Below are 27,641 nucleotides of genomic sequence, written 5' to 3'. Positions count from 1 at the left end.
TGGGCTGTAGGGAGAATCCCGGGTTTCTGAGTCAAGACGCTTGGATTTTATTTCTAGTGTAGCCACTGATTCAGCCTGTAATTATTTCTAGTCATTCATTTACATACGCATATCACCAGTCCCCGTGGTAAGGGTGAGGAATGGCGAGGAACTCAATAGGTGACCAGGGAAACTGAGTCATTGGACACCTGAGTGAAGATGTGCCTGACGAAGGGAGGCAGGGTTGGTCCCAGACCTTTTCCTAATTCCCGCTGAACTGGAAAAGCCAGCGAGAGCAGGGTGAGAAAGATGCCTGCAGTCAAGAAGGAAACAGACCCAGAGGAAAAAACAGGTACATCCTGGGCCCCACTGGACACTGACAAATACCAGCGAAGGGAAGTGAACTTGGGAGATGCACGTGGGGGGCCTTATGGCCCAGAAAGCCACTGTCACTTTTGGGGATCTTCCCTTGAAACTCTGCCCAAGATCTACCAGCCCTAGAACTGCTTTCTGAGGATCCTTATCCCCTTTCCTTATTCTCCTCACCTAAGTCTCCTTGGCCCACGTCCTGGTCCCCACACCCCTGACATGACTCAAAACTCCAGATTCACATATCCAGCTATCACTGACACTTCCACTAGTATCAAAAAGGGACCACAAAAATTTTAAATATCACTTCAACCTGATCCTTCCTCATGTAATTGTATTCAATGGCGCCATACTCCTTCCAGTTAGGAAAGTCAAAAACTGGAAGTCAGTGTGCCCTTTCTCCTACTCCCACATCCATCAGCAAGTCCTATAGTTTCTATTTAAAAAACCCAAAATCCCCAGTCTTATTGATCCTCTTCCCTCCGTTTCCAAGACCACCATCCAACACCATTTTCTGGTCTATTATCTGGACTCCTTGCTTACAAGCTTCCTCACACAACCCACTGTTCATACAGTAACCAGTGATTGACTTTTTTTGAAAAAGATAAAATCTCATCCTTTTCTTGCTTAAAGCACAATTGCTTCAAAATAAAATCCAAATGCCTGAAATCCAAATAGAATCCATGACCTACAAGGCTATGATGATTGGGCCCCTGCTTTTTCTCACTTGGTCTGCTGCTCTCCCCTCTGCTGCCCACTCACTGTCCTCCATTCTTCTTGCCGTCCTTCACACCAGGCCATATCTCTTCCCATTGCAAGTGCTGCTTGCCTTCTCCAAAGCTCCTTCTCGCAGCACTCTACTTATCTGGCCTCTTACCATTGTTTCAGCTCCTCACAGAGGCCTTCCTTCCCCATCCACCCAGTGTAAAAGCTGCCTCCACACTCACTCTCAAGCTCATCATTTGGCTTATTTTTTTCACAGCACTAAACTAATTTGTCCACGTATTTGTGCGTTTTCTATTTTCTGTTTTCCCTCCACACTGGAGGCTCCATAAGAGCAGGGACACTTTTTATTTTGTTCATACTATATTCCTAGACCTGGCGCCAACTGGATGCTCAGTACATAGTTGTTGAATGAATGAATAAATGATCATTCTTTTAGCCTTTTTGGTTCCAAGATTTATTAATAGTGACCCATCCTTTCTTGGCTCCCCTTTGCCCCAGCTCCCAACCCCAGTCAATTTCCCCACTCCAGGGCTTCAGTGTAGTCCCAGAATGTAGGAAGTGGGGTAGAATAGACTTGGACATCATTCAGGTCTCTGACTTTCAAACCTGTTTTTTCCTTCAGGCAGTAAAACTATTCTTTTATCCCAAATCTCTCACAGAATCCCTACCTATCAAATATATATAACAGGAGCTGCCCTTGTTGAGGGAAAATATATGGATCTTACAGCTCTGAAAAAGAGTTTGTTGTTCACTGCTCTCCTTATTTCAGTGTCTTCATGGTACAGATAAACAGGCTGAGGCCCAGGGTGGGCCCTTGATCTGCCCTGAGACACACAGTCTCCAGGGCCCTCCATCCAGTGCCCCTTTCCAGTGCACTGGGTTCTAGAGTCTTTCCAGCCAGGGTAGAGGAAGCTCCTAGCAGTATCTACCATGGTAAAAGCCTAGGTCCTCCTCTGGGTACCTATTCCCTCAGATGCTGTTCTGAGGATTATGTGAGAGGCTGGCTGGAAGGTGGACTGGAAGTGCAGGAGGACTGGGTGGGGAAGCTGGGTATCTGTATTGTAAGACTGGTGGGGCTGGGTGCTTGGGCACTGGATGATTGGGAAGTGCTTCCTGGGCATGCAGTTGTCTCTCCCTTCCTCAGGATGAGGCTGTTGAGCTCCTGAAGCAGCTGTTCCTCCAGGGACCCCCTTGCCTGGGCACTGCTCTTGGAAAGGGGCCCTGGAGGGGGATCCGGTGGCCTCTCCTCTTGGCCCAGGATGCTTGTCTTGGAAAGAAGGGATTGATCAAAGGACTTCTGGCTGATGAAGGGGGTCTCTGGCTTGTCTGTCCACTCCCGCGAGACGGAGAAGGAAGTAGATGTATCTGTAGTGAGCTCAGGGAAGGCCCCTACCTCCTCATACACTGGTTCCTCATACACAGGCTCCTCTAGCTCTTCTTGCTCCTCCACAGAACCCTGGGATGGCTTCATTGGCTGTATGGGAATGGAGCAGCAGCGGGCAGGCATAAAGTTAGAGTTACCAGATTTATATTTATATTTGTGTGTGTGTGTGTGTGTGTGCACATGTGCATTACTAGGGATTGAACCAGGGCCTTGAGCATACTAGGCAAGGGCTCTACCACTGAGTCACACCTCCAACCCTTTTATTTTTATGTGGAGACATGGTCTTCCTAAGTTGCCCAGGCTGGCCTCAAACTTGTGATTCTCCTGCCTTAGCCTCCTAAGTGACTGGGATCACAGGCATGAGCCACCACATGCAGCTGTGTTGCAGGATTATTAATTAGTAACATTTATTGAGCTCTTGGAGCCAGATGTTGCTAAATACTTGGTATTTATGATTTCAGAACAACTTTGTGCAGTGTCTTACACTGCAAAAGAGTGAACTGAGGTGTAGAGGGGTTAAGTTGCCCAGGATCACACAGTGAGGAAATGCTAGTGTGGGGCTTGAATTCAGGTCTGTCTCCAAAATGCATTCACTTAACCACTCTCCTTCCAGTTCTCCGATTCTATGACCACTTTCTCCTTTCCTCACCACATCTTACCATCCCTCATTTTCCTCAATCTGCTGGCTTGCTGGCTCTCAGTCACACACACACACACACACACACCCTGATAACCTGCATCAGATCAGACACAGAACACCCAGGTCTACAGCAACACAGAGAAACAAGGGCTGGCAGGTACATAGCTGGAACAGGCACAGTACTCACAAAGAACATGGATAGGGTCCTCCGGTTGTGTAGTCGCCTCTGGGCACAGGTGGGGTGGGGATGAGGGAAGGGGGAGAGACAGAGACACAGTGAGGCCTAGCAACAGGAGGTGGGGGTGGGGAATAAGGGAACGGAGAAGGTAGAGTGAATGGTCACAGTGAGCAGAGAGGGGCACCAGGCTGGTAGGCACACCACTCCTCCTTCAGTGTGACAGGGGTAAGAGCAGGGATCAGGTGGGGGTTAGGGCATGTTGGGGGAGGCAGTCTCACCAGAGTCTGATTGGCAGAGAGGAGGGTGGCTCCACTGTCATCCCCACGAATGGGCAGCAAGGGCATAGTGCCAAACTTCTGACGGGCAAGGTCAGAGGAGGAACGGCGTCGTAAGACCACTGGCTGCTGGTCATCGTGCTGGTGAGAAGGTGAGCAGTTGGCACTGGTGGACTTGGGAGGTACTGAGAGGAATAAGGGGGTCCAAGGGACAGAGAACCAGCCTTCGGCCTTTTCCTACCCCTCACCTGGGCTTTAAGGATGCTGGTGGTCCAATCCCACATCTCATCCTCATCAGTGCAGGCCAAGTAGCTGTGGGTGACGAGAGTGGGTTTAGGGGAGAGAAGGATTCATAGCTGAAAGTATGGAGAAATGGTAGAAGGAAAGGAGGAGGAAAGGGGACAGGATGCAGGGTTGGGCCTAAGGAGAGGCCAGGCCAGGAGGTACTCACAGGTGCATCTTCTCCAGTAGCAATGTGAAGCCCCACCTGGGAGACAAAGGAGACCAGTGATTGGGTGACCATGAAGGCCAGAGGGGTGATAGCAGTAAGGTCCTAGAAGTGTGGGCTGGGGAAAAAACTCACGGTGTTGGAGGCTTTAACTTCTTACGGATTCCCAGGTAGACTTTGGCACCTTCCAGAGGCCACTCCCGTTCTGGTTTAGAGCTCTGAGAACATGATCAGAGTGAGTAAAGTTGAGACATGAGGAGAGGTCATGGTTAGTGAGGTCAAGAGGTCATGGAAACATTGTGGCATGTGATCACAAGGTCAGAGAAGTCATCAGGGAAGCAAGAGACTGGTGAGAATATGGGCTGAAGAGATAGAGAGTTAGTATAGTTATGGCTTCGGCTATATGACCATTCAGCATCCCACCCCTCTAGTTCCAGGACCTCACCTTCTTCTCCTTAAGCAGCAGTAGGTAGCGGCCACGCAGCAGAAAGAACCTTTCCTGGAAGCGACTTCCCAGTAAGCGGGGTGGCTCCTCACGACACCGCAACAACCCCACACGGGGGCTCTCACGCCGGACACCTGGGCACAGATGGGCTATGCTGGATGGACAATCCAGGGGAAGAGGCCTGAGGAACACTGGGCTGAGGAAGGAGACTCACCGGTGAAAAGGCAGCTGGCATGGGCCAGGGGGACTTTTCTCAGGAGCAGGGAGGCTGAGCAGGGTTCTGGGAGCTGGCACCACTGCAAGGCCTGCTCTAGGACCTTTTCCTTGGGGTGCAGTGGCCTCTCTGAAGGAGCACAGTGGGGGGCAGGTATCAATCAGAATATCCATCCAAAGCCTGGAGCCCCCAACTCATCTCCCACCAGTCATCCATTCACTCACCTATTCAACTATCCAGCCACAGACCTGGGTTTTAGCATCAATACTAGGCCAGTCACTGTGCTGGCCTTGGGATACAGTAGTGAGCATGATATACACACCTGCCTTCACAAAGCCATAGCCTAGTAACAAACAGGCAAGCCAAATAACTGCAGACCAATAAATGCTTTGAGACAAACAATAAGCTGAGAGAGTTGACAGGGCAGCAATGGCGATAGGGTAGTTAGGCAAGGATTTTCAGAAGTTGCATTTGGAGATGAGACTCAGTGAACTGAAGGATTAGGAAGAGCAAGCCATGCTAAGATCATGTTGTAAGAACAAGGGCCTTAAATCAGAAAATATGTATTTGGGGAACTAAACAGCAAAGGGGGACAGATAAGAAGATGTGAAATGTGAGATGTAGTCTGGGAAATAAGCAGGAGGCAGACATTCAGGGTCTGTGGGTCACGATTCACGATTAGGACTTTGAATTTTATTTTAAGTCAGTGGGAAACCATTGGAAGGTTTCAACCAGGAGAATGACACAATCTGATATATGCTTGAAGTGTTTATTTGGCTGCTGTGCAGAAAATGAATTGTAGGGAGGTAAGAATGGAACCCTGTCTTTCTGGGGCCACACATTTTAGTGATTAATATTGGGAGGCAGAAAAATAATGGTGACTTCAACTAGGATGGTGGAGATGGAGAGAGCTATTGATTCAAATGGATTCTACAGGACTATTTGGTGGGCTGGGTGTGAAGATGAAGGAAAAGGAAGAGTTTCAGAGGATTCCAGGTTTTGGGCCTTAATAACTGAACTGTGGTGCTACTTACTGAGTTAGGAAAAAGCAGAAAATAGCTTGGTCTTTTTGTTAGGGAAGGGGGCTCTGAGTCTAGTTCAGTCTTAGACAATTTAAATTTGAGATGCTTGGAAGAAGTGGACATGTCAAGTAGGCCATTAAATATATGAATCTGGGGTCAGAAGAGAGGTCTGGGCCAGAGGTAAAAATCAGGGTATTAATGGCAAGTAAAGCCATGGGAGTTAATCAAAGAAGAGATGTAGATAGAGGAGAGCAAGCCCATGGTTGAGCCTTGAGTCCTTCTAACACTTGAGGTCTAGGCAAAAGGGGGAAGAGAAGTCTCCTTTGAGGAAGAAGGGAAACCAAGAGCTTGTGGGGTTCACTAAAGTCAAGAGACAAGAGAACTGAGAAAGAGGGAGAGGGTCAACTGTGTTAAATGTCTTCTCACAGGGCGAGTGGATGAGTATAGTGTCCATTGTATTTGGTAACACAGAAGTCATTGATGACCTTAACCACATGACCACGTGCACGCGCGCGCGCGCGTGCACACACGGTCATACTCACCAAGCTCTCCATTCTCGAGAATCTCAAATATCACCCACAAGTCTGTCCCTGCTGCTGTCCCTCGCATCTCTAGTACCTGGTTAGTCAGCTCCTCAGCAGTCAGTGTTGGAGACACCTAGGATCCAGGCAAGAGCAGAGAACCCATGCTGACCAAGCTGTTACCCCTGCCCAACACCATCCTCTAATCTCCGACCCATTCCCTTCAGTACTGACCTTCAGGGTAACACAGTTATCTGGGAGCTGTTGCTCTATATAAACTTCCATGATGAGGTCTCCTGCCTGGGATAGCTGAGGGAACAGGAGGGAAAGTCAGAAGATTCCTTATGTTGCCTCATATGCACCTCCTCCCACAGAGGTCTCCCAACCCTAACCCCCAGTGTGGCTCAGGCCCTTAAAAAGAGTGGGGCAACTACATTTTGAGCTGTATGCAGTGCTACCCAAGGCAGTGCTGCACAGTGGTTGAGAGGACTCAGACTGCCTGGATTCCAGCTTTGCCACTCACTACAGTGTGACCTTGAACGAGTGCCTCTCTGAGCCTCAGTCCCTTTTTTTTTTTTTTTTTCTCTTTTTAAATCTATCTATCTATCTGTAGTACTGAGGATTGAACCCAGGAGTACTTTACCACTGAACTACATCCCTAGCCCTTTTATTTTTTTTAATTTTAAGACAGGGTCTCACTAAGTTGCTGAAGCTGCTGATTCTCCTGCCTCAGTCTTCTGAGACACTGGGATTTTAGGCACATGCTACCATACCCATTGTTAAGCCTCAGTTCATTATTTGGAAAAATGAGACTACCTACTTCATAGAGTAGTGTGATGCTACAATGAGATTAAAGGTACTTGGAATATGAAAAGTTCTTTACTGAGGTTTACTATGTATTTATTATTCTCACTGCTTAGTCTGACTTTATTGACTTTACTGACTCTTCGTTGGATCTACACTTATAAGTAAAGTACTGCTGCTACCATTCTAGAATCCTCATGGTGTAATGAGTGGAGCAAACCCTAGTCAAACCCACTGTCCAAAGCACTTCCTTCTTTGGGTTTTCCGTGTCTTCCAAGAACTGAGGGCCCATTTGCAGAACAGGCGAAAGGAAACTTCCTTGACTAAGCAGATGGTCACCTTCCTATCTTGATGTCCCCTTCTGCCCCACTTAGGAGACTAAGGTCAGGGCAAGTTACCTGCACATCCTTCCAGGTGGTGATAAGACTGACCTCCAAATCAATCTGAGCAACCTGGTCAGAATCAATCTGTGAAAGAGCCAAAAGTTTAGTGTGTGGGATACTGGTAAAGAATGAAAGCAAGGCACTTACTACAGTGTGACCTTGAACAAGTGCCTCTCTGAGCCTCAGTCCTTTTTTTTTTTTTTTTTTTTTTTTTTTTTTTTTTTTTTTTTAACAGGCCAGGGGGACCTGTTAAGAGGGCTGAAGGCCTAAAGAGCCAAGAACCATTGGGGTAGGGATATTGAGGATGTTATAGGAGAAAGAGGCTCAGAGAGAGCTCTGGGAGGTGATTCATAATGTAGAGGGGTACCAGAGGGCTTGAATAGGGTTTGTTGAGGTGGGCAGGATGAAATTTCCAGGTCTTGCAGAGGTAAGGGAAAGAGGTTGTAGGGCAGGGATCAGGAAGCCTTACGTCAAAAACAGAGATGTAGCCGTCGATGAGCTCTTGTAGCACCCGCACCTCATGCTCACCCCGCCCATCTGTCTGGAACACACTAGGTGCAAACAGCAGGGCCAGGTTCCGTGTGCACATCTGGTTTAGAGCTGCACACTTCTGCACCCTGCAGAGGGGTGCCAGAGTCATAAGGAATGCAGCTCATGTACCCCTTCACCAGTCCATCAATTCATTTGGCAAATACTTGTTGATCTGTATGCTAGACCTTAGCCTAAGCTCTTGAGATACGGCAGTTACTGGCCTCAAGGACTTCATAGTCAGAGGAGAGACAGTTAAGGCATGGATGATTGAACCCAGGGCACTTTACTACGGAGCTACATCCCTAGTCCTTTTCATTTTGAGATAGGGTCTTGCTAAGTTACCAAGACTGGCCTCAAATGCATGATCCTCCTGCCTCAGCCTCTTGAGTTGCTGGAATTATAGGAGTGTGCCACTGTACCTGGCAACAAACATTTTATGTAAAGAGCAGATAGTACATATTTTAGGCTCTCAGGCCATACAGTCTCTGTTGTAACTCCTCAGCTCTGCTGTTGTAGTGCAAAGACAGCCATAGAAAATATGTAAATGAATGGGCCTGGCTTTGTGCTTTACATACAAAACTTCATTTAGAAAAGCAGGCAACGGGCTGGATGGCAATGGAGCTATATGTAGTTGGCCAATCTATTCAATATTGTATAACCCTCAGTAAAACACAGACAGGGATTCACCCTAGAATCGCTCAAAGCTTTTCCCTCCAACGGACTGGTAAAGGTAGATCTACATCTTATTTATCTTTGTAGTTCTTATATCTATCTGACTTTGATTAATAAAACAAAATAATATTAATTGCTAATCATTTCTGAAAGCTTACTACATGCCAGATACTATACTAAGTATTTCACATGAATTTCACTTAACTCTCACATAGTCTGAGATGGATACTATTCATTAAATCATTTTCCTTATAGAAGTGAGAAAACTGAAGCTCAGAGAGAACTAATAACCCACCCAAAGTCACACAGTTAGAATGATGGGAGCTAGATAAAGCCTAAGTCTGCCTGACCCCAAATTCATTCTTCAAACCTTAATGCTCCAACCTTTTCACTTAACAACTGTTTGTGAAATGAGCTAATAAATGAAATTGTAGAGTTGGGTTAAGTTACAAAGGGTCAAGAAGGGATCCTGCAGAAGGCCTGGCCATACTGACCGATAGAGATGCCCAATGAGGGTGGCCAGTGTACGGCGGTTGACCCGAGGCAGACAGCCAATCACTTCTTTGTATTTCTCTAAGCGCTGATTCTTCTGAGGCAGTTCTGGGGATGGAAAGAAGGAGGGTTGGAGAGGATTCAGGAAGAAAGAACAGAGGCTGGAGTGCAAGGAGAAATTTTTACAGAGACAAACCCAAATGACCTCCCCTGAGCCAAGTCTTCTGGATGACCCTCCAAGGGTGGGGAGTGTAGTGAGGCCAGCTGCCCAATCCCACCAGAGAGTCGCATGGATTCTGGTGGGGGAGGTTGGACATCCTGGTGGAGTTTTGGTTCTTAGGGATCTTGGTAGTACCGGCAGCTTCCCTCCAGCGAGGCAGCAATCGAGCAGAGGTCACAGGATCATCAAGCTCGCGAAAGAAGCGTTTGAGTGTGTCAGTGACATCCTCCACAAAGTGTTCCCCTGGTCGGAGCTTCACTGACCGAGCATCCCGACGGAACTCAGCCAGGAGCCGCAGGCTGCGGGCCCTAGCGCCCCCTTTCCGATATACACCTTCCAGCCTGAGCCCTGAAAATAGTCAGCAGTTTCTGTTCACCACTGTGTAGACATGCCACCACTCACCCTGCAGCCCGTCTGTGACCCCATGACATGTTATGAGATTATTGGGGTTGGAGGGTGGTCAAGGAGGAAGAAATCTGTGCATATGTGGTCTGGATTCTCAGCTCCCTACTGGAGTCTTTATCCTCAGAAAATCCTTCGCTGACCTTGGCAATCACACTCATCCCCATTACTCTCTTTCTCTCACCACTTTTATTTTTAAATAGTACTCTGAAATCACATTATAGTTAATCTGCATTATCCTCAGATTCTGTGTTTGAGCATTTCCCTCCTCACTAAAATTCATTTGTAACCCTAAAATCAGTAATTTGTCCCTCTGTATCCATGGAGGAATGATTCTAGCATCCCCTGCAAAAGAAAATTCATGGATGCTCAAGTCTTTTATATAAAATGGCGTAGTATTTGCATGACTTATATGCTTATACATGAAATCATCTCTAGATTACTTAAACACCTAATATTATGAAAATGCTATGTAAATTATTGTTAGCTATCTTTCTTACAGAGAGTGACAAGGGAAAAAAAAGTCTACACATTCAGTACAGATTCCGTTTTTCCCCCCAATTATTGTCTCTGGCTATGTACACAGATGCAGAGCCCACAGATATGGAAAGTCAGTTGTACTTCTGGTGCTTTCAGGGTCATTTATGAATGCGTACTGAATAGAAATTTGAGCCCTGTCCATGCACATGTTCCTAGCTAAGGTCTCAAACTGTAAACAAATGTTCTTTTCATGGTATATGCATAGTTGCATTTTTCACATTTTTTGTGCTTTTTGTTTGTGTTTTCATTGTTTAACATGGCCCCAAGTATAAAGCTGAAATGCTTGTTTACTGTTTGAAAGAAAGAATGCCAGGATATGCCTTACAGAACACATTCATAGATAAACTTCATTCAGGTATGAGTTATGCTGCTGTCGGCCTCAAGTTCAGTGTTAATAAATCAACCAGATATATTAAATAAGGTGTCTTTAAACAGAAAACACATAAAACAAGGTTTTGATTGATTGGTTGATGAAAATGTGACCAGAAGTTCAGAGGAACCTAAACCTGTATCTTCCTTGGGGCAATAATTCAGTACTACACTAATTAAGTGTTTGCAGTGGCTTTATAGAACATAACTGCAAATAAGAACTGATTATATTTGTTTTCTTCTTTTTTTTTTTTTTTTTTTTTTTTTTGATAATGGGGATTGAACCCAAGGGTACTTTACCATTGAGCCCCATCCCCAGTTCTTTTTATTTATTGTTTTGAGGACAGGGGTCTCACTAAGTTGATGAAGGTCTTGCTAAGTTGCTGAGAGTGGCCTTGAACTTACAATACTCCCACCACAGCCTCCCGAGTTGCTATGGTTATAGGCATGTTCTACCACACCTGGATATATTTATTTTCTTATTACTTGTCTCTCCTACTACTCTAAGAACTTCCCAGTGCCTTCCCTATCCACTGCTGTATCCCCATTGTGTGGCACATTACAGTTCAACAAATATCTAGGGAATGAACGCAGTGGTGCAGGCACCTTAAAGGGGGGGTATGATCACACACCTTTTCTGAGGCCTTCTCTCTGCGCCTCCAACTGAATTCCCTCTTTGAATACAAGAAGGCTAAGAAGAGGATGGGGTCTAGCTAGAGTGAGTAGGGGAAGACACTGAATGAAGCTATAGCCAAGGTATGGAGAATGTCATTAGTCACTGACTATTCATTATTCATCATGGGTAAGTACAACTCTTTGTAGGATCATAAAGATGCCTTTTCTTTTTATTTTTTTTCCTTTACTGCCCTTTTTTATATTTCGTTTTATTTTTTGATGCTGAGGATTGAACCCAGGGCTTTGTACCTTCCTTACTTTTCTGTGAATTTTTCTTCTCAAAATTCCTACCTCCTAAAGAGGGTTCATAGGAGAGATAGATTGTATTTGATCCTTCCTTAAGTTGGAGAACAAAATAGAGGCCAAAAACTCATAAAGAGTTCTGGAGACCACTTGGTATAGCTGGCATTTTATGCCTAGAAAATCTTACACACAGAATAATTCTGCTCAGCCCTTCAGGGATTTTGCTGCCTGCACAGTTTGGCCTGTGCCTCATAGCTGCCCCCTCTGTACACTGTGGCCCTACATCCTCAGTCCCATTTCCAGTGCTGTTCTTACCCCCAGGCCCACGCCCCAGTAACACCTCTAAACATTTACTGCCTGCACTCCATGCTTGACATGCATCATCTCATTGTCACAACTATCCTGGAAAAGTTGGACTGCTAGTTCCACTTTACAGAAAAGCAAAGAAGCCCGCCAAAAGTCATGTGGCCCATTGGTGCCAGGCTGCAGTATCTGGAGGCAAAACTCTTTCAGGTGATCCCCAACTCTGTGGCTATTCTGTGCCCACCCCCCACTGGCTCAGTATCAACCAGTGCCCACTCACCATGCTGGGTGACAAAACTAATACAGGCGTCCACAATGATGGGAATGTCACCCCGGCTCATCTGCTGCTCCTGCAGCCCTGTGCCACCTCCACCAGCAGCCCCCCCCAATGGCTGCATTCCACGCTGAGAAGTCCAGTCGGCCCTCCCCCTGCAGGTAGAGGGTCCTGAGACCCAAGAAGTCTGAGTTAGAACCAGCTCTAGAGTCCTCTGGCTGAGAGGCTCTGCAGCACAGTGACTTGACTTCCCAGAGCTACCAGCAGAGGGCGGCAACATTCAACCCAGATGGTCCCTGAACCGGGAAGCAACTTTGAAGAAGCAGGCCAGGGTGGCGACAGTGGGCAGCGCTCCAGTGAGCCAGGGCAGGGGGCATGATCAAAGGCAAGAGTGACATTTACCTTCCTGTCTCCACCAGGACCAAATGCTCCTTTTTGTCTGGGGTGTCCGCTGCAGAGACCACACCTACAAGACATTTTTTATCATCATAGTCTTCATCATAGTGATAATTATTAAGTACTTAAGATATGTTGGCACCAGGCTAGGAACCTTACAAACTATACTCCACTAAGTCCTGTGAGTTACGTACTATTATTGCCATGTTACAGGTGATATATTACAGCTCGGAGAGGTTAAGCAACTTGCCTCAACATTATTTGCTATAAAACAGTAAAGCTGAGCTCACACTCAGGTCTCTTGTCGCCAAAGCCTAAAATATTGTCTAACTCTGTTCCTCCTTTAGAAGGAAGAACAGCAGTGAAGATAGCCAGTTCTCTCTCCCAGTTCCCAACCACCCAGCCAGTGATTCCAAATAATAATAATAATAGTAATAACACTTCTCGAGTACTTATAAATTGCTTCCTACCAGGCTCTGTGGTAAGTGCTTACATGCATTGCCTTATCTGAACCTTATTGGAACCCTCTGAGGAGGGTCTTATTATTGTGCCCATTTTAAAGATGGGAAAATTAAGTCATGAAGAAGTTAAGTAACTTGTCCACAGGTACACAGTGGTAAGGGTAGGGTCTAAATCTGGGCAGTGTGACTTCAGAGCTCATGCCTAAAGTCATGACATTCTACTATTTCCCATAGGATCCCCAAATAAAAAAGGTCCATTCCTACCCACCCACCTCCAGAGCCACCCTGCATCCCTGTTTCCACCCCTGCTCACTGATCTCCTGCAGTCGCCGTAAATGCACCATGTCCTCAGGGGCTGGGGGACCAGGGCCCGGTGCTGGACACAGGAAGAGGTGGTCACCACGAAGGAGGCCGAACCCTGACAGCCAGAGGCCAGAGGCCAGGGCTGTATGGGAGGGGGACCGCAGCCACAGGCGGCCCAGCCGCAGCAGCCCTGGGCCCAGCAGCTGGTGACAACTCAGCGGGGAGAACCACTGCAGAGCCAGGGGAAGACAGGAGAGAGGAGGGTGAGGGAGAGGAACAGAGTGAGCAGGTAAGAAAAGCAGAGAAAGAATAAAGAGAAAGGAAACATGGTGGGGAGAGAGCAAAGGAGAGACCCAAAGAGACAAGAGATGGATAGAGAAAGACAGGAAAGAAATTCAATTTAACTTGCTACAGTTAACAGAGAAGACACTATGTGGCAGCCTTGTGCCCATAACTGGGATGTGGGAGTAAGAAAGAATGAGTAGCCAAAATGTCCTGAGTGAAGGATCATGAAACCCTGGGAAATCCCACCACCACAGGGTGCTAGGGAGAGACTTCATGGAGCAAGTCTGAGGTCCACCTTGAAGCAATGCTTCTCGCACTACCTTTGGTAAAGGACCAGAGGGTCCTTTCTTCCTTTTCTTCCTTCCTTTCTTTATTTAGAGTTCCAATCTGTCACAATCCAATACCTTTGTTAAAAACAACAAAATTGAATTGCCAGAAAGCTGAGATTTAAAAAAATCAAGGATATACAAGCCCTTAACTTGTATAATCAGATTCTACATACAAAATTACTCTGCCAGCCAGACATGGTGGCACATGCCTGTAATCCCAGTGACGCAGGAGGATCTTGAGTTTAAAGCCGGCCTCAGCAACAGCAAGGCACTAAGCAACTCGGTGAGACCCTGTCTCTAATAAAATACAAAAAAATAGGGCTGGGGGTGTGGCTCAGTGGTTGAGTGCTCCTGAGTTCAACCCCTGGTAACAAAACAACAAACCAAACAAAATACTCTGCCAAACTGCTATAAAGATTTGAATGCTTCCTCTCAAATTTTGTGCTCATCCTGTCATGAACTGAAATAGGCCAGGGACTAGTATGTGACACACCACACTTTGTGTTGCACTGACTTAAAGGATGAGCTTGGGCTGGAACATGGGTCAAGGGTAAAGTACTTGTCTGGTATGTGCAAGGCACTGGGTTCCATCCCCAACCGCAAAAAAAAAAAAAAAAAAAAAAAAAAGATGCTAGATTCTTGGTAAATATAACATAAGAGGTAACAGATCTGGCTAGGAGGGTCATGGCAGAGCCCTGGAAGGATGTGGAGACAGTTCGTTAGTGTGAGTAAAAGGACAGGAAGAGTGGGGTCAGAAGCTAGAGCAGAGGTGAGCATTTCCTACTAAGGAGTGTCAACCACTGCAGAGGTGACCTAAGAAGGCCAGAAGGAAGCTCTTGGACTCTGGACATAAGAGGTCACTGGTGGCCTTCAGAGTAGCAGCTTGGGAGAGTCTGGGTGGAGGAACACAGCTGTGAGGGTTAAGGAGGAATTGCAGGCTGCACACGACTCTCTGAGAAGTTGTCAGGAAGGGAAGGAGGGCGCCGGGGTGAAAAGTTGAAGGTGGAGAAGAGCTTAAGGAAAAGCTGTTTTAGGATGGGAGAGACTGTCGTCATCATCATCATCATCACCACCACCATTATTATTTCAACACCCACATATGGAGGGCTTGCTATGTGTGGGCCTTATATGTCACTTAATCCTCATCCCCAGGGGGTGAGCCTTTTACACCCACTCTACAGACGTGGAAAAGCTCCCATGGCTGAGAGTTGTAGAACTCAAATCCCAGGATGTCTGACTCTGACTCTAGGGCCTGAACTTTTAATTTCAGGAACAAGGTCCAGAATGGAGAGACTGGCTTATCTAGAAACAGAGAAGCTGAGCCTGGTGTGGTGGCACACACCTGTAACCCCAGCGGCTTGGTAGGCCAGTGCAGGAGGATCATGAGTTCAAAGCCAGCCTCAGCAATTTACCAAGGCCTAAACAACTTAGGGAGACCCTATCTCTAAATAAAACATAAAAAGGGCTGGGGATGTGGCTGAGTGGTTAAGCATCCCTGGGTTCAATCCCTAGTACCAGGAAAAAAAAAAAAAAATGGATAAGTTGAAACATATGAAAGTACCTTTGCCTCTAGACCTATTGGAGAACTGGAAGAAGGGGAACAAAGGGTGGACAGCAGGAGTGAGTCAGAAGCAGCTTCTCTGTGAGCAGAGGCTGTGGCACAGTGAAGTCTGGGGCATGAATTCTGGAGACCAAGGCTTGAATTTTAGTCCTGTGCTCAGCTGCTTCCTAGCTCTTAACCAACTGACATTACAATCTCTACGATATAGTTTCCTTATGTGTAAAATATTAATAGTGCTTACCTCTGAGGGTTGTTGTGGAAATTAAATGAGATATTGAATGGACAGTGCTTAACACAAGGCCTGACACAGTATAAGTGCTCAGTCAACTTCAGCTGTTTATTAGTGGAAGTGGTGAGCATAGCTATAGCAATGTAAGAGGACAGGATCCGGGGAGGGCAGGGATGAGGGAATGATGAATGTGGGGAGGAGTCTCTGCTACCTCACCTTTCCCACTGCACTGGTCCAGGCCTCCAGACTGTCAGCTCCATCTGTACCAAAATGCTGGATCCTCCCCCCAGTGAGGATGAGCTCAAAGGAAAAGGGGAACCTGCAGAGACGATGAGGTCAGGGTGGAGAATGGGGACCAAGGAGTAGCCGTCAGGCTGGAGACTAGGAAGAGCATAGAGGGCTATTACCTGTCAAGGTCACCAGGGTCAGTAGGTGGGGGGCTGACACCCAGACATACAACATCCTGGGGTTGGATGAGGCTGAGGGGTTCAGGATTGCTTTCTGATGCAAACATTTCCAAAGCTGCTCCCAGCACACACCACAGGCGGGAAGGAGCTAAGTGGGAGAGAGACAGTCAGGGGGCAGCAGACCTCTGCCCCCACTGTCATAGTTTCCATTTACCAGATATACTATGCCAAGCCTTCTTCCTATGTATGATCCTACAGAATCTTCACAATAACCCTATGAGGTGAGTACTATATTCAGTCCTGTTTTGCAGATGTGGAAACAGGGTCAGTTTGAATCACTTATCCAAGTCACATAGGTAGGAAGTAGCAGAGCTGGGATTTGATCCAGACAGTCAGACTTTAGAGCAGAGGCTCTTAACTATCACCCAGAGCTACCACCTGGTATGGTCCCTCTTTCAGCTCCAACACCCCAGCCCACTCCAGGGTATGGCCCCACTTCCCCATCCCAGCCCTGTCTTCCTTATCCTTCTCAGGTACATTCATGCCTTCTGTGCCTGTCACCTCCCATCCTTCAGCTCCTTCTCACCATCCCGGCCCCTGCGAGAAGGAGGAGGTCCAGGCTTGTTGCTGACAGGGCTACAATACAGGAAGCTGCTGTAAGTGGCAGGCACCACCACTTCATTGTATACACCAGGACAGGGGTCTGCAAGAGGAAAAAGTGACAGGTCAGGACAGTGCAATGGGATGGACTGACCCTCCTTGGGGAAAGGATCCAATGGGGGAAGACCACAGGTCCCAACTCTACTGACAGTATGGCCAAGTAGAGCCACATAGGGTTGGATTCACCCAGATTGAAGAAGGTGTCAGAGTAAGAAGACAGGGAGGTCTCTAGCCCAGTGCATGTCCATTGCCTCTTCCCACCAGCCAGTCAACGAGGCAGCCAACTCTGGGTGAGGACCTCAGAGCATGGGCCATTCTGTATCTTGACCCATTCAGCCTGACCAATGGAGATCAGCATCACTAAGCTGACCACATCTTTGAGTGATTACCAGGGAGATGAAACTTGATCAATGGGTTGACCATGTCAGGAGGGGACTGACACTAGCACCTGGCACATCCTGACCCACCAGGGGCCATGACCTCAGGTCTCATCAGACATCTCAAGAGCCTAGGAAACAAGCCCTGGAGGATCTGAGAGGTTGGCAAACTGCCCAAACTGAGTCACTTTGACTGATGGGATGATGGGATAATTGGGGTCTCCTGGAAGAACCAAGTCACAGGCTGGGGTTGAGAACTCCTAGGGAGAGAGAAAGGAGGTACTTGGAGGGGTGTGATCACCTGGGGGTAGAAGGCCAGACAAGCTGCCATCAAGGGCTGAGGGGGACCAGGGTTCCTCCCCGTCAGAGGCCTCAACACAGAGAAGTTGGGTCATGTTCTTCAGCAGACTGGGTCCTGCCACAGCTGCACACAATGCCTATGGGGAGGAAAACACCTGTGTCAGCCTCAAACCCAACCTGAAAGCCCCAAGGACAGTCCTCTGATCACCAAAAACAGCCTCCACCCCCAAGTCAGGACATCCAACTTAGACAGTACTTCCTCTACCTCCCATCATCCCCAACCTGTCCCTCCTACCTGAAGAAGCTGGCTATGGTCTGGATACTGAGGGTGGGGCTTTCGGAAGAGACCCAGCCGGTACTTTCGGGAGATGAACTCTCCCCGAGGGCCGGGGGCTGAATCTGGATGCAGTCCCTCACCTGGGGGTAGTGTCCCTGCCCAGAAGCGGTTGGCACGATCATTTCCCAGGACAATGAACAACTGTAGGATGACAAGGGACAAAGACAAATGACCAGAATTCAAGATATCCCATTTCTGTCCCCAAGCTGGGCCCGAGGATGCTCCCCTTCCATGCCTCCCCCCTTTCTCCTTGCAGACCCCTCACCTGCACAATCTCGTTACTCCACACACTTGTGTCCAGCTTCAGGCTCTGCACTTTGGAGATCCCAGAACCCAGGGCCCGGTGCTGGCCTGTTAGTGTGTGATGGGTATGTGGCATGGGTACTAAGTCCAGCCCCAGCTCTCCGCCCTCTCCCCATTTGGACTCAAGGCTGCAGCCCTCACCTGCACACTGCTTGCAGATGACCACCCCCAGGTTGACAGCAGCCCAGTCTGGGCGGGAGGCCCCACAATCTGCACAATGCCGGTTTGCCCGATTTGACCAAATCTTCTCAGCCACCTCGTAGTCAGACAGGGTCTCGGTTACTGCTTCCTGCAGAGCAGCCGCCCAGCTCTGCCGAGCCCCCCCAGACTCGGCTGTGAAGCTGAGGGATGGACAGCCAGTCCGTGGGCATGGACCACCCCCACGTTCCATCCCAACGGTCGTTCCTGTAGGAGCTACCACAGGCCACATCTGGGCCAGCCCAGACCCTCCTGACATCTTGATCTTGCCCACTTGGCTCCCATCAGTACATACCACTAGTATCCTACAGAGGCCTCCAGTCCTCTGTACCCTTGTGCCTCCCTGCAAACGTCCCCTAGCCTGCCTCCCACCACTTCCAGGCCCCACCTGAAGCAGCGATGGGGTGTGAGCAGATCAAAGCTTCGACTCTTGGTTTCCCGGACGCTACAAGCCTTGTAGTTCAATGAAGCAGATCCGATGCCCAGAGAAAAGGCCTGGCAGAGCAGGAGGGTGGGCACTATGAATTGCCAGAACGGTGGGCCAGGCTCCTTGACCCCTACCCAGTCCTCTTACCTGCTCACTCTTGTGCAGTGCCAGCTCTCCAGGGCTCAAGGCAGCAAACACCTTGGACTTATGTCCACGCAGTTCTAGCATGCCGGTGCGGAGGGGTCGGGGTGGGTGAGGGGGCCTGGGGTGGCCCAGGAGGCGCTGCTCCTTCAGGCAGGATTGCAGTGTGGAGCACCACATGTCCCGCTGAGCTGGTGGGGGAACAGGGAAGCAGGTCAATGGGTGGTGTGCTCATATAGCCTCCCTCTTCCCTCCTGGTCCAGCAGGCCCTGGCTCTCACCCTCACTCTCTGTGCGGAACACAAATACCCTCTGGCCGGTGATGACCTGGAACTTGTTGTCCTTGCTACTGCGGGTCATCTCAATGGCAGTCAGGGGGATCACACCCTTGGGAAAAGGGTCCTGGAGAGAAAGCCAATGGCTCATGGGGACAGGAATTGAATCATTGTACACTGACCCCTAGGTCCAGTGCTGACCCCTAGGTCAACTTAATGGCTGACATCAGGCAGATGTTGGCCATCCCCCCACAATGAGCTTTTAATCCCGAGCCTCTCAGTCCCCCTCTCCCTCTCTCTAGTCTCCTTATAGCATCTCCAGTCCCCCACCTTGTCACTGCCAAAGTACATCAGATTCCTCCCGTTGAACTGCACAAAGCGTCTCTGGAAGACATAGTTTCTAAGAAAGGAATGAGGGGCCAAGATCAGTGAGTGTCTGGAGATTCTTGGGGTGGGGGATCACAGGGTTTGGGAGCACTTGGAACTTGCACCCCAACACCTCCCTGTCTCCCTCCTTTTCCTTCCCTTCCCAGCAGCCCACCCCTGAGGCGAGAGCTTGTCTAGCCAGCCACTGAGCAGGGGTGTGGGGTGGTCTGAAGTGGAGGAGAAGCTGGCGTAGGGTGAAATGAGGTCATCATTGGTCTCCTCTGTGTCCAGGGTGGGTAGCGGTAGGGCGGAATCCCCAGGTAGCTCGAGGCTGGCATAGCCAGCATCTTCCCTTGCCTCCAGATCCTGTCTGCTGAGCCTTGTGGGGGCCAGAAGAGGGAAGGACACACATGAGACCCAGTGCCTTGGACACCCTTTCTAACTTTTCTACCCCCACCCATAGCACATAGTAGAATACCTTGCAGATAGTAGATCTATTTTTCAAACAGGGAATACGGAGGTTGGGAATCTAAAAAATTAGCATGGAGTTTCTTCCCTGAGCACACTTGGAATTTTTACTGAGAAAATTGTAGTCCTTCTCTTCTGCATTAGTATTACTGGGGTGAAAAACTGGGGAAAGACTGTATAGATGGCTTCCTGCCCTGGCTGTCCATAGCTAATGAACATGTCCTATTGCTTCTTTCTCCGAAATGTTCCTGACTTTCTCTTCTAAGACCAAGTATCCACCAACTCTCACTGGAATGATGTAAATTACCCATTTAGTCACCTGCTTTCTTGCCCTTGCTCCCAAAATTCATTCTCCTACAGCCACTAGTTCTCTTTTAAAAATTATAAATGAGATCATTTCACTCCCTGCATTAAACCTTTCAATAAGGTCCTATTGCACTTAAGCTAAACCCAAATTCTTTGCCATAGGCTGCAAGGACTCACACACCTCTGCTCTCTGACCTCATCTTGAGCTGCCCTCACCTTGGCTTACTGCAGTCCAGTCACATTCTCCCCCTCTTCAGAGTCTTTGCATGTGCTGCTCCCTCTGCCTAGAACACACTTCCTTCCATGCTTCCCTGAGCTGCTTTTTTTCATCCTTCAGGTCTTTGCTTATCTCATCTTCTCAGAGAGGCCTTTCTTAACCACCCCAAGAGGAGTCCTCTATTATTGGTTCTCTACCTCAACACCACAAAGTTATTTGGTAATCTTAAAAATATCTGTACATGGATTTCATAACAGACACTTAAGTTTGAATCCCTGGACTAGGGCCCAGGCATCTGTAGTTTTAAAAGTTCCCCAGGCTAGGAAATAGCTAAGGTTGAGAACCACTACTCTACCCTATTCGTTTCCTATTCTGAGAAACTGAAGCAATCAGATGAGAATCCCTACAGACGCCCAGTGCCACATTTACCCAATGTCATGCATGTATTCCTACTGTGACTATAATAAGTGCCCCTGTCTAGAGCCAGACTCTCCTCTGTGCACGTGACACTACTCCTCCCACCTACACAGACATGGCTCCAGACTCCCTCACTGCATGGCTTGTTTCCCCTCTACCAGATCATTCTTATTTGCTTATACATAACATTCCAACCTACAAAAACCCTGTATTAACTCCACTTCCACTACCAACAGTCATTTCAACTCTCTGCTCTTCTTTGCAGAAAAACTCAACAATGTCAAGTACTCATGTTTGACTCCTCTCCTTCCATTCTCTTTTAAACCTGCTCTGATCAGACTTTCACTTCCACCACGCCAAGACTGCCTTTGAGGAGGTCCACAATGACCACCACGTGGCCAACTCCAGAGGTCAGTTCCCAGTAGCATCTTACTCAGCAACAGACCTCTCAGCATCATAGGACACAGCTGGCCTCTCCTTCCTCCTCAGGCACTTTCTTCATTTGGCTCCTAGGACACCACATTCTCCTGGTTTTCTTTCTCCTTCACTAGCCCTTTCTTTTTTGTCTGGTTTGCTGATTCTTCTTCTCTCAAATCTCTTGATATGGGAGGGCATTAGGGCTCTGATCTTGGTCCACCTCTCTGTGCATACTCACCCATATGCACCAAATGCTGAGAACTCCCAAATTGAAATCCCCAGCTCAGAACTCTCACCCAAACTTGAGATTTGTGTACCCAAAGATCTATGTGTCATCTCTTCTTTGATGTATAACACACGCCTCAAATTTAACATGTCTAAAATGGAACTCCTGATCTATGCCATATCTCCCACCTGCTTTAAGTACATTCTTCCTTGTTTTAGACCATGGTAACTCCATGAACTTATATTTGCTCAGAACAATGCTATCCAACAGAGATCTATTGAACCAATATGTAATTTTGAAATTTCTAGTAGCAACATTAAAAAAAATTTAAAGAAACAGGTGAAGTTTTAGTAGTATATTTTATTTAACCCAATATATCCAAAACATTAACATTTTAGTATGTGATCAAAATAAAAATTAGTAAGATCATTTATATCTTTAGCCGTTATATTTATTGTATTTTTCTTTTCTTTGCCCTTTTGTTCTAAGTCTTTGAAATTTGGTGGATGTTTCACACTTACGACACCTCTCAATACAGATTAGCCACATTTCATATGCTCAGTGGTCATATGTGGTTAGTGGTCACCAAAAGGACAGCATAGGCTCAGACTGAAGCCCTCAAAGTCATGTTTGACCGCTCTTTTCTTCTCAGACCCCAAGTTAATTTGACAGTTTGCCCTGAAAATATATCCATTTCTTATCATCTCTATTACTATTGCTACTCTGAGATCTCTCATCTACATAATTGCAATAACCCCCTAGCTGGCCTCTCTGCTGCCTTTGCCCCCTACACATCATTCTCAACACATCACCCAGAGGGATCCTTTTAAAATGTAAGCCAAAACGCTGAGGATATAGCTTAGTGGTAGACCCCTTCCCTAGCATGTGTGAGGACCTGGGTTTGATCCCCTGTGCCACAAAAAAAATTAAATAAATAAAATAAAATGTAAGTCAAAACCTTTCCAATAGCTTCCCCTTTCACTTAGGGTAAAAGTGAAAGTCCTTACAAGGTCCTACCCTAAGGGTCCCTATTATCTCTCTAACATGATCTCCTCTCACTCTTCCTAGTCTGGCCCATCTGCGTCAGGCATGCTGCCAGTCTCCCCCAGACACATGCACTACTTGAATCCTCTATCTTGCTTGGGACACTTTTCCCCCAGAAATTTTCATGGTTAACTCCTCAGCTCCATCAAGCTTTTTTTTTTTTTAATTTATTTTTATTGTAAACAAATGGGATACATCTTGTTTCTCTGTACATGAAGTTGAGGTGTACCATTTGTGTAATCATACATTTACATAAGGTAATAGTGTTTGATTCATTCTGTTATTTTTTCCTTCCCCCTCCTTCAAGCTTTTGCTCAAAAGTCTTCTTCTCCCTGGTACCACTCCAGAATTAGGGATTGAACCAGGGATGTGTTACCACTGAGCTACATCCCCAGCCCCTTTTTACTTTTTATTTTGAGACAGTCTCACTAAGTTGCCCAGGTGGAACTTGAATTTGTGATCCTCCTGCCTCAGCTTCCAGAGTCGCTGTGATTACAGGCACAGTTTAAATATTCTTGATGCTTCTTTTCTTTTTTTTGTACTGGGAACTGAACTCAGGAACACTTTACCACTGAGCCACATCCAAAACACTTTTTATTTTTTATTTTGAGACAGCATCTCACTAAGTTGCTTAGGGTCATGCTAAATTGCTGAGGCTGGCCTCAGACTTTCATTCTTCCTGCCTCAGCCTCCTGAGTCACTGGGATTACAGGCATGTGTCCCCATATCCAGCTTCAATGACTCTTAATGAAGCACTAAAGTCCCCTCACATTGCCCCTGAGTCCTCTTACCCTGCTCTATTTTTGTTCATGGCACTTACACCATTTAATATATGATGTAACTTATACTTATTAATTAACTATTTCCCAGACAAGAGTAGGGATTTCAGTGTACATTGATCTATCCCAAGTGTCTACATCTGGCATGTAATAATTGTTGTACAACAAATTTTTCTGAATGAAAGAAGAAAATGTGCTTCTTCTAATTTTTACTTATAAATCTATTTGTCCACTTCTTTTGTTTCCTGTTTACCCCATTGATTCACAAGCTGCCTAAGGGTAGCACTGGGTCTTTTATGTTCATCTCGTATCTTGAATACCTGGCTGGCACATGGTAGGCACATTTGATCAATAACTGGACACACGGCCACTGCCAGTTCAACTGCTCCTCAAGCTTCCCCTATCCTCCCACTCTTCTGAGTACTCACCTGTGTTCAGTCCTGTCCTGACAGACACCTCTGCCCTCTCTTCTGTCGGAGGTACCTAGGACCCCCACAGGTTGGACACCATAGTACAGACAACCAGGATCCATAATGTGCACTGGGGGGTGAGGAGAAGGGTAGAAAGAGGGAAGAAGAGATTAGGTAGGAGTATCTGAACTCTGGAAGGGCACTATCCCTCTCCCCTGAGCCCAGGAAAACCCACCTACCTGTGCCTGTTGTGGGCCTGAGTGCAGGGATGGGGGCAGCTGTCTGAGAGCTGCCTGGAGTCCTGAGGAAAAAGGCCTGTTGGTTACCAAGGGACAGGGGTAAAAGGACCACCTTCATGCCCTGCTCCCATTTCTCCCAGCATCAGATTCCTAGGTAGCCAACTCCACTTACACGTCTTGAGCTGTCTGTGCACTGCCTCTTAAATCCAGGCCAAAGTAGATAGCATTGGGCATCATCTCCATGGTATTCAGGGTTGAAGGCTGCTCAGATGAGGAGGCAGGGAGGGGAGGAGACCTTGGGTTGGACTCTGAGATCCTGGACACTTCTGGTCCCCAGAAGGGTGGGCTCAGGCCAGGCCTCTGGGTGGTAGTAGGGCCACTGAGACCACTAAACACCGTCCTGGGCTTGGGCACGGGCTTTGGGGGCTGGGCTTGAGGGGCTGGGCTGGGGGGTGGCTCCATGGTACTATCCAATTTGGGATCCAGGGAACCCTCCGCAGTGCCCGCCTGCAGCAGGCGCAGGATGCGTTTCCGGTGCCCTGTGGCGCTGATGCCCAACTGCCTCAGCTCCTCGTGGCCCAGGCCTTGGGCTGCACCCACTGTAGCAAGGCCATGTCTCCGGAATGTGTCTGCATACTGCTCCAGATGCACCGTGGCCAGCCACACAGCGATGTCCAGGTCCTGAGGGGCAGCCATGGGGGCTCAGGCCATTGCTGGGGGGAGGGGCAGGGTGAAGGGAGGGCTCAGGCTGAGATTCCCCCTCCCTGCCCCAAAGTCTGAGGCCTAGACAACGGGTACCAGCCTCTAGTCTTCCTCAAAAGAAAAATGCCCAAAGGCCTGCAATCTGGAGGTAGACTAGCCCAGAACATTAGAGTCCCCTACTACCCTACCCCCCGCATATAGTGGAGGAACCTGAAGCCCAGCAAAGGAAAAGGACTTGCCCCAGGATCACAGCAAGCAGTGTTAGTGTAGGCCCCCAAGTGCCTGCCCCTGACGCCAGGCCTGGGTCAAAGTTCTGTCCTTGTTCCTATAGACTCAGCTGAGTAAGCAAGGGACAAGATGCTAGAACCCTGCTGGGTAGGGGCTGGTGAAATTAATGTAGCCAGATCCAGCTGTGGTCTAATGTGGAGAGAGCAGCAGGCTAGGTAGACTAGAGAAGGAGGTGCAGACCCCATTCCCACTGGTTTCCAGAGCTGAGATTCAGGCTGGACATCCTAATCCTGGTGGTTCCAGTTCCTCCTCCCCTTCCACCTATTGTCTCTTCACAGACTTCCTTCCTGTCCCGCTGGCCTGGCCGCCTCCACATCCTGACTGCCTTGGTCAGGCTACCCAGAGGGCCCTAACCAATCCCACTGTGTGGGGTCCCAGCCTGAGCAGAGGCCACTTAGGGAATAGGGATGGGTGGAGAACCAGGCTAGAGATGAGAGACCAAAGGCCAGGAGTAGTCCAGGGTCGTCTTCATTCTCCGGCCTCCCCTAGCACGTTCACATGTGTGTATTACACACATCCTGCCTGCAGGAACTCAGCAGTGTGAAATGACTCCCTCCACACCCCTTTCTCCAAGCCTTCTTTTTCTGAGCCTGACTTTGCCCTTCCCATATCACTGGGTTCAGATGGCTAAAGCTCTGACTCACTGGGCAGCCTGACCCTAACCCTCTTCTATTCCCTGAATCTCTGATTCTGTTTCCCCTAAATTTTACCTCTGCCTTGTCCCTGTCCCAAATCACTCCATCTCCATCCTCCTGCCTCTAAATCTATCTTTGTCCCTCCCCTTGTCCCACTTCATTTTGCTCTTTGTCATCATGTTTGTCCTTGCCACAATCTTCAATTCTAACTAGGTCTTATCGTATCTGCATCTTTGGCCTCTGACCGTGGGTTTCTGTCTCCACCTTTGCCTGCACAACTTTCTCTGTTTCTCTTCTACTCAGTCCCTAACCAGGACTCCCCTCCATCCCAGCATCAGTTCTGGCCTCCCTCTGACTCTCTCCAGTCGGCTGGGCCCTATCCCCAAGCCAGGGCTCGGTTGCTGAACTTCTGGCCCTGAGTCAGGGCCCAGTTTCCCTGTGACTCAAGCCGGGTCGTAGGCACGGGTCTGGGAGCCAGGAGGTGCAGGCTGGACAGGGGCGGCGGGGGCGGGCCGGGCAGCGCCAGGCAGCGCTGCTACGCCGAGGGAGGGGGCAAGAAGGGAGGGGGCAGAGGCCCGCGACTAGAGGGAGGGGCAGGTCGCGGCGGGGAAGGGGAGAGGGAGGGGGCAGAGGAGCGGGAGACTGCCTGAGCGGAGGGGCTCTGGGAGCCCACGACCATTCTGGAGGAGGTGATGGGGTGGAGTCTGGGAAGTAGGGACCTGGGGGCGCGGGGGACCTCACCTCACTGCGCGGCCGCCGTCCGCTCCCCGGTGCCCGCCGCGCTGTCCAGACTCCGGGTCCGCCGCGCGGGCCCCGCCTCCCGCAGCCCTGCCCCGACGGCCGGCCCCGCCCCGCCCCGCCGGTTCCCTCTGCCGGGCCCCCGCCACTCCTTGTGCAAGCGCGGGCCTTCAGGTGGTTTGGGGTCCTTACCCAACCGCCGCTGATATCTGCAGGTCTGACCCTCTCTGCCCTCTCACAGACAAGAAAGGGACCGGAATACGGTTGGCGACTTAAGACAGTCTTAGGCAGAGAGACAGGCAGGAACCAGAACGGAGTAGGGACAGAGGTGGAAGAGAAAGAGCGAGCGCTCCCGAGGGCGCCATTGCTTCTTCAGCCCTACCAAAGGAAAGAAGAAGAGGTCGCGCCGTTAGCCTTCGGGGCACCTCTCCCGCACCCCCCCCCCAGGGTGGCTGGACCCTGGCACCCAATTAAATGGGGGCGGAAGCTGAACATCCAGAAGTCACCAATAGGCACAGCTCTTAGCTGAGGAACCTTTCTCTGGAGCCCAGCGATTTGACTTGAGCGAATTAGAGCGAAGGCCCACAAAAGGAGTCTTAAGGGCTTCGTTGCCCCAAGAATCCAGCTAGGTTTTTTCCGAAGGATCAACAAGGCAATATCCCCACTTCTGAACCAAAGTTCGTGGTTGCCTTTTGTGGATAAGGCTGGCGCTCTGCAAGAGAGACCAAGCACGCAGCCTGACTCTCCCACGTGAAAATTGCTTGCAGGGTTCGGGAGCTGAGAAGAAATGCCTCTTCGCTCCTCTCTCATTTAATTTCCTTTTGTGGGAACTCCAGCCCTGCAGCATGTCCCTCAGAACCTGAGGAACTTCCCTCTCAGAGCAGGGCCAGTGTCAAGCTGTGTGGTGTTGCGGGTGGCGGTGGTGTGCTGGCCGGCTGTGTTTTCCTGTTTGTATGAGAGGAAGTTGGCTGTGAGTCAGCAGACACAGGAACTGTTAGTAGCTGGGGGAGACCCCTACCTCAGAGGAAGACCAAGGTAGTGTGGGGGAAATGGGTCCCACCTGTCCCGGCTGTCCCAGCCCAGAGACGAACTGTCATCTTCAGCCTCCTACAGCCTCACTTCCCCAGAGCCTGTGAGAAAGAGAATAATAGTAATAATTAATAATTAAAATGGCCATAATAATAGCTACCAATTATTGAGAGCTGCCTTTGTCCCAAGCCCTGTGCAAATATTGCTTTGCAAACTTCAATTAATCATCACAATATTCCTATAAGAGAGACTTTCATCACCTC

At 48.7% G+C, this 27,641-nt stretch overlaps 1 protein-coding gene across 1 annotated transcript; it reads right to left on the bottom strand.

Moving 5' to 3' along the window:
• Positions 1–1,074: 1,074 nt before the first annotated feature.
• On the bottom strand, positions 1,075–26,432 carry ARAP3 (ArfGAP with RhoGAP domain, ankyrin repeat and PH domain 3). The gene is given in 34 exon segments (XM_079144365.1): positions 1,075–2,548; positions 3,286–3,324; positions 3,555–3,692; positions 3,800–3,863; positions 4,003–4,038; positions 4,135–4,217; positions 4,445–4,578; positions 4,659–4,787; positions 6,223–6,337; positions 6,436–6,510; positions 7,404–7,472; positions 7,858–8,005; positions 9,086–9,191; positions 9,439–9,651; positions 12,116–12,221; positions 12,223–12,280; positions 12,512–12,575; positions 13,280–13,499; positions 15,890–15,992; positions 16,081–16,228; positions 16,667–16,783; positions 17,419–17,554; positions 17,713–17,895; positions 18,020–18,105; positions 18,199–18,398; positions 18,644–18,750; positions 18,830–19,014; positions 19,104–19,224; positions 19,428–19,497; positions 19,639–19,842; positions 23,766–23,877; positions 23,987–24,048; positions 24,159–24,699; positions 26,353–26,432. Coding segments are annotated over 33 exon segments (4,641 nt in total). The 5' UTR covers positions 24,683–24,699; positions 26,353–26,432; the 3' UTR covers positions 1,075–2,062.
• Positions 26,433–27,641: the final 1,209 nt, after the last annotated feature.

This window comes from Sciurus vulgaris (genome assembly GCF_902686455.1).
Source record: "Sciurus vulgaris genome assembly, chromosome: 6".
Lineage (NCBI taxonomy): Eukaryota > Metazoa > Chordata > Mammalia > Rodentia > Sciuridae > Sciurus > Sciurus vulgaris.
The sequence above is the reverse complement of the archived record's forward strand: the minus strand, read 5'-3'. Positions and strand labels throughout refer to the sequence as shown.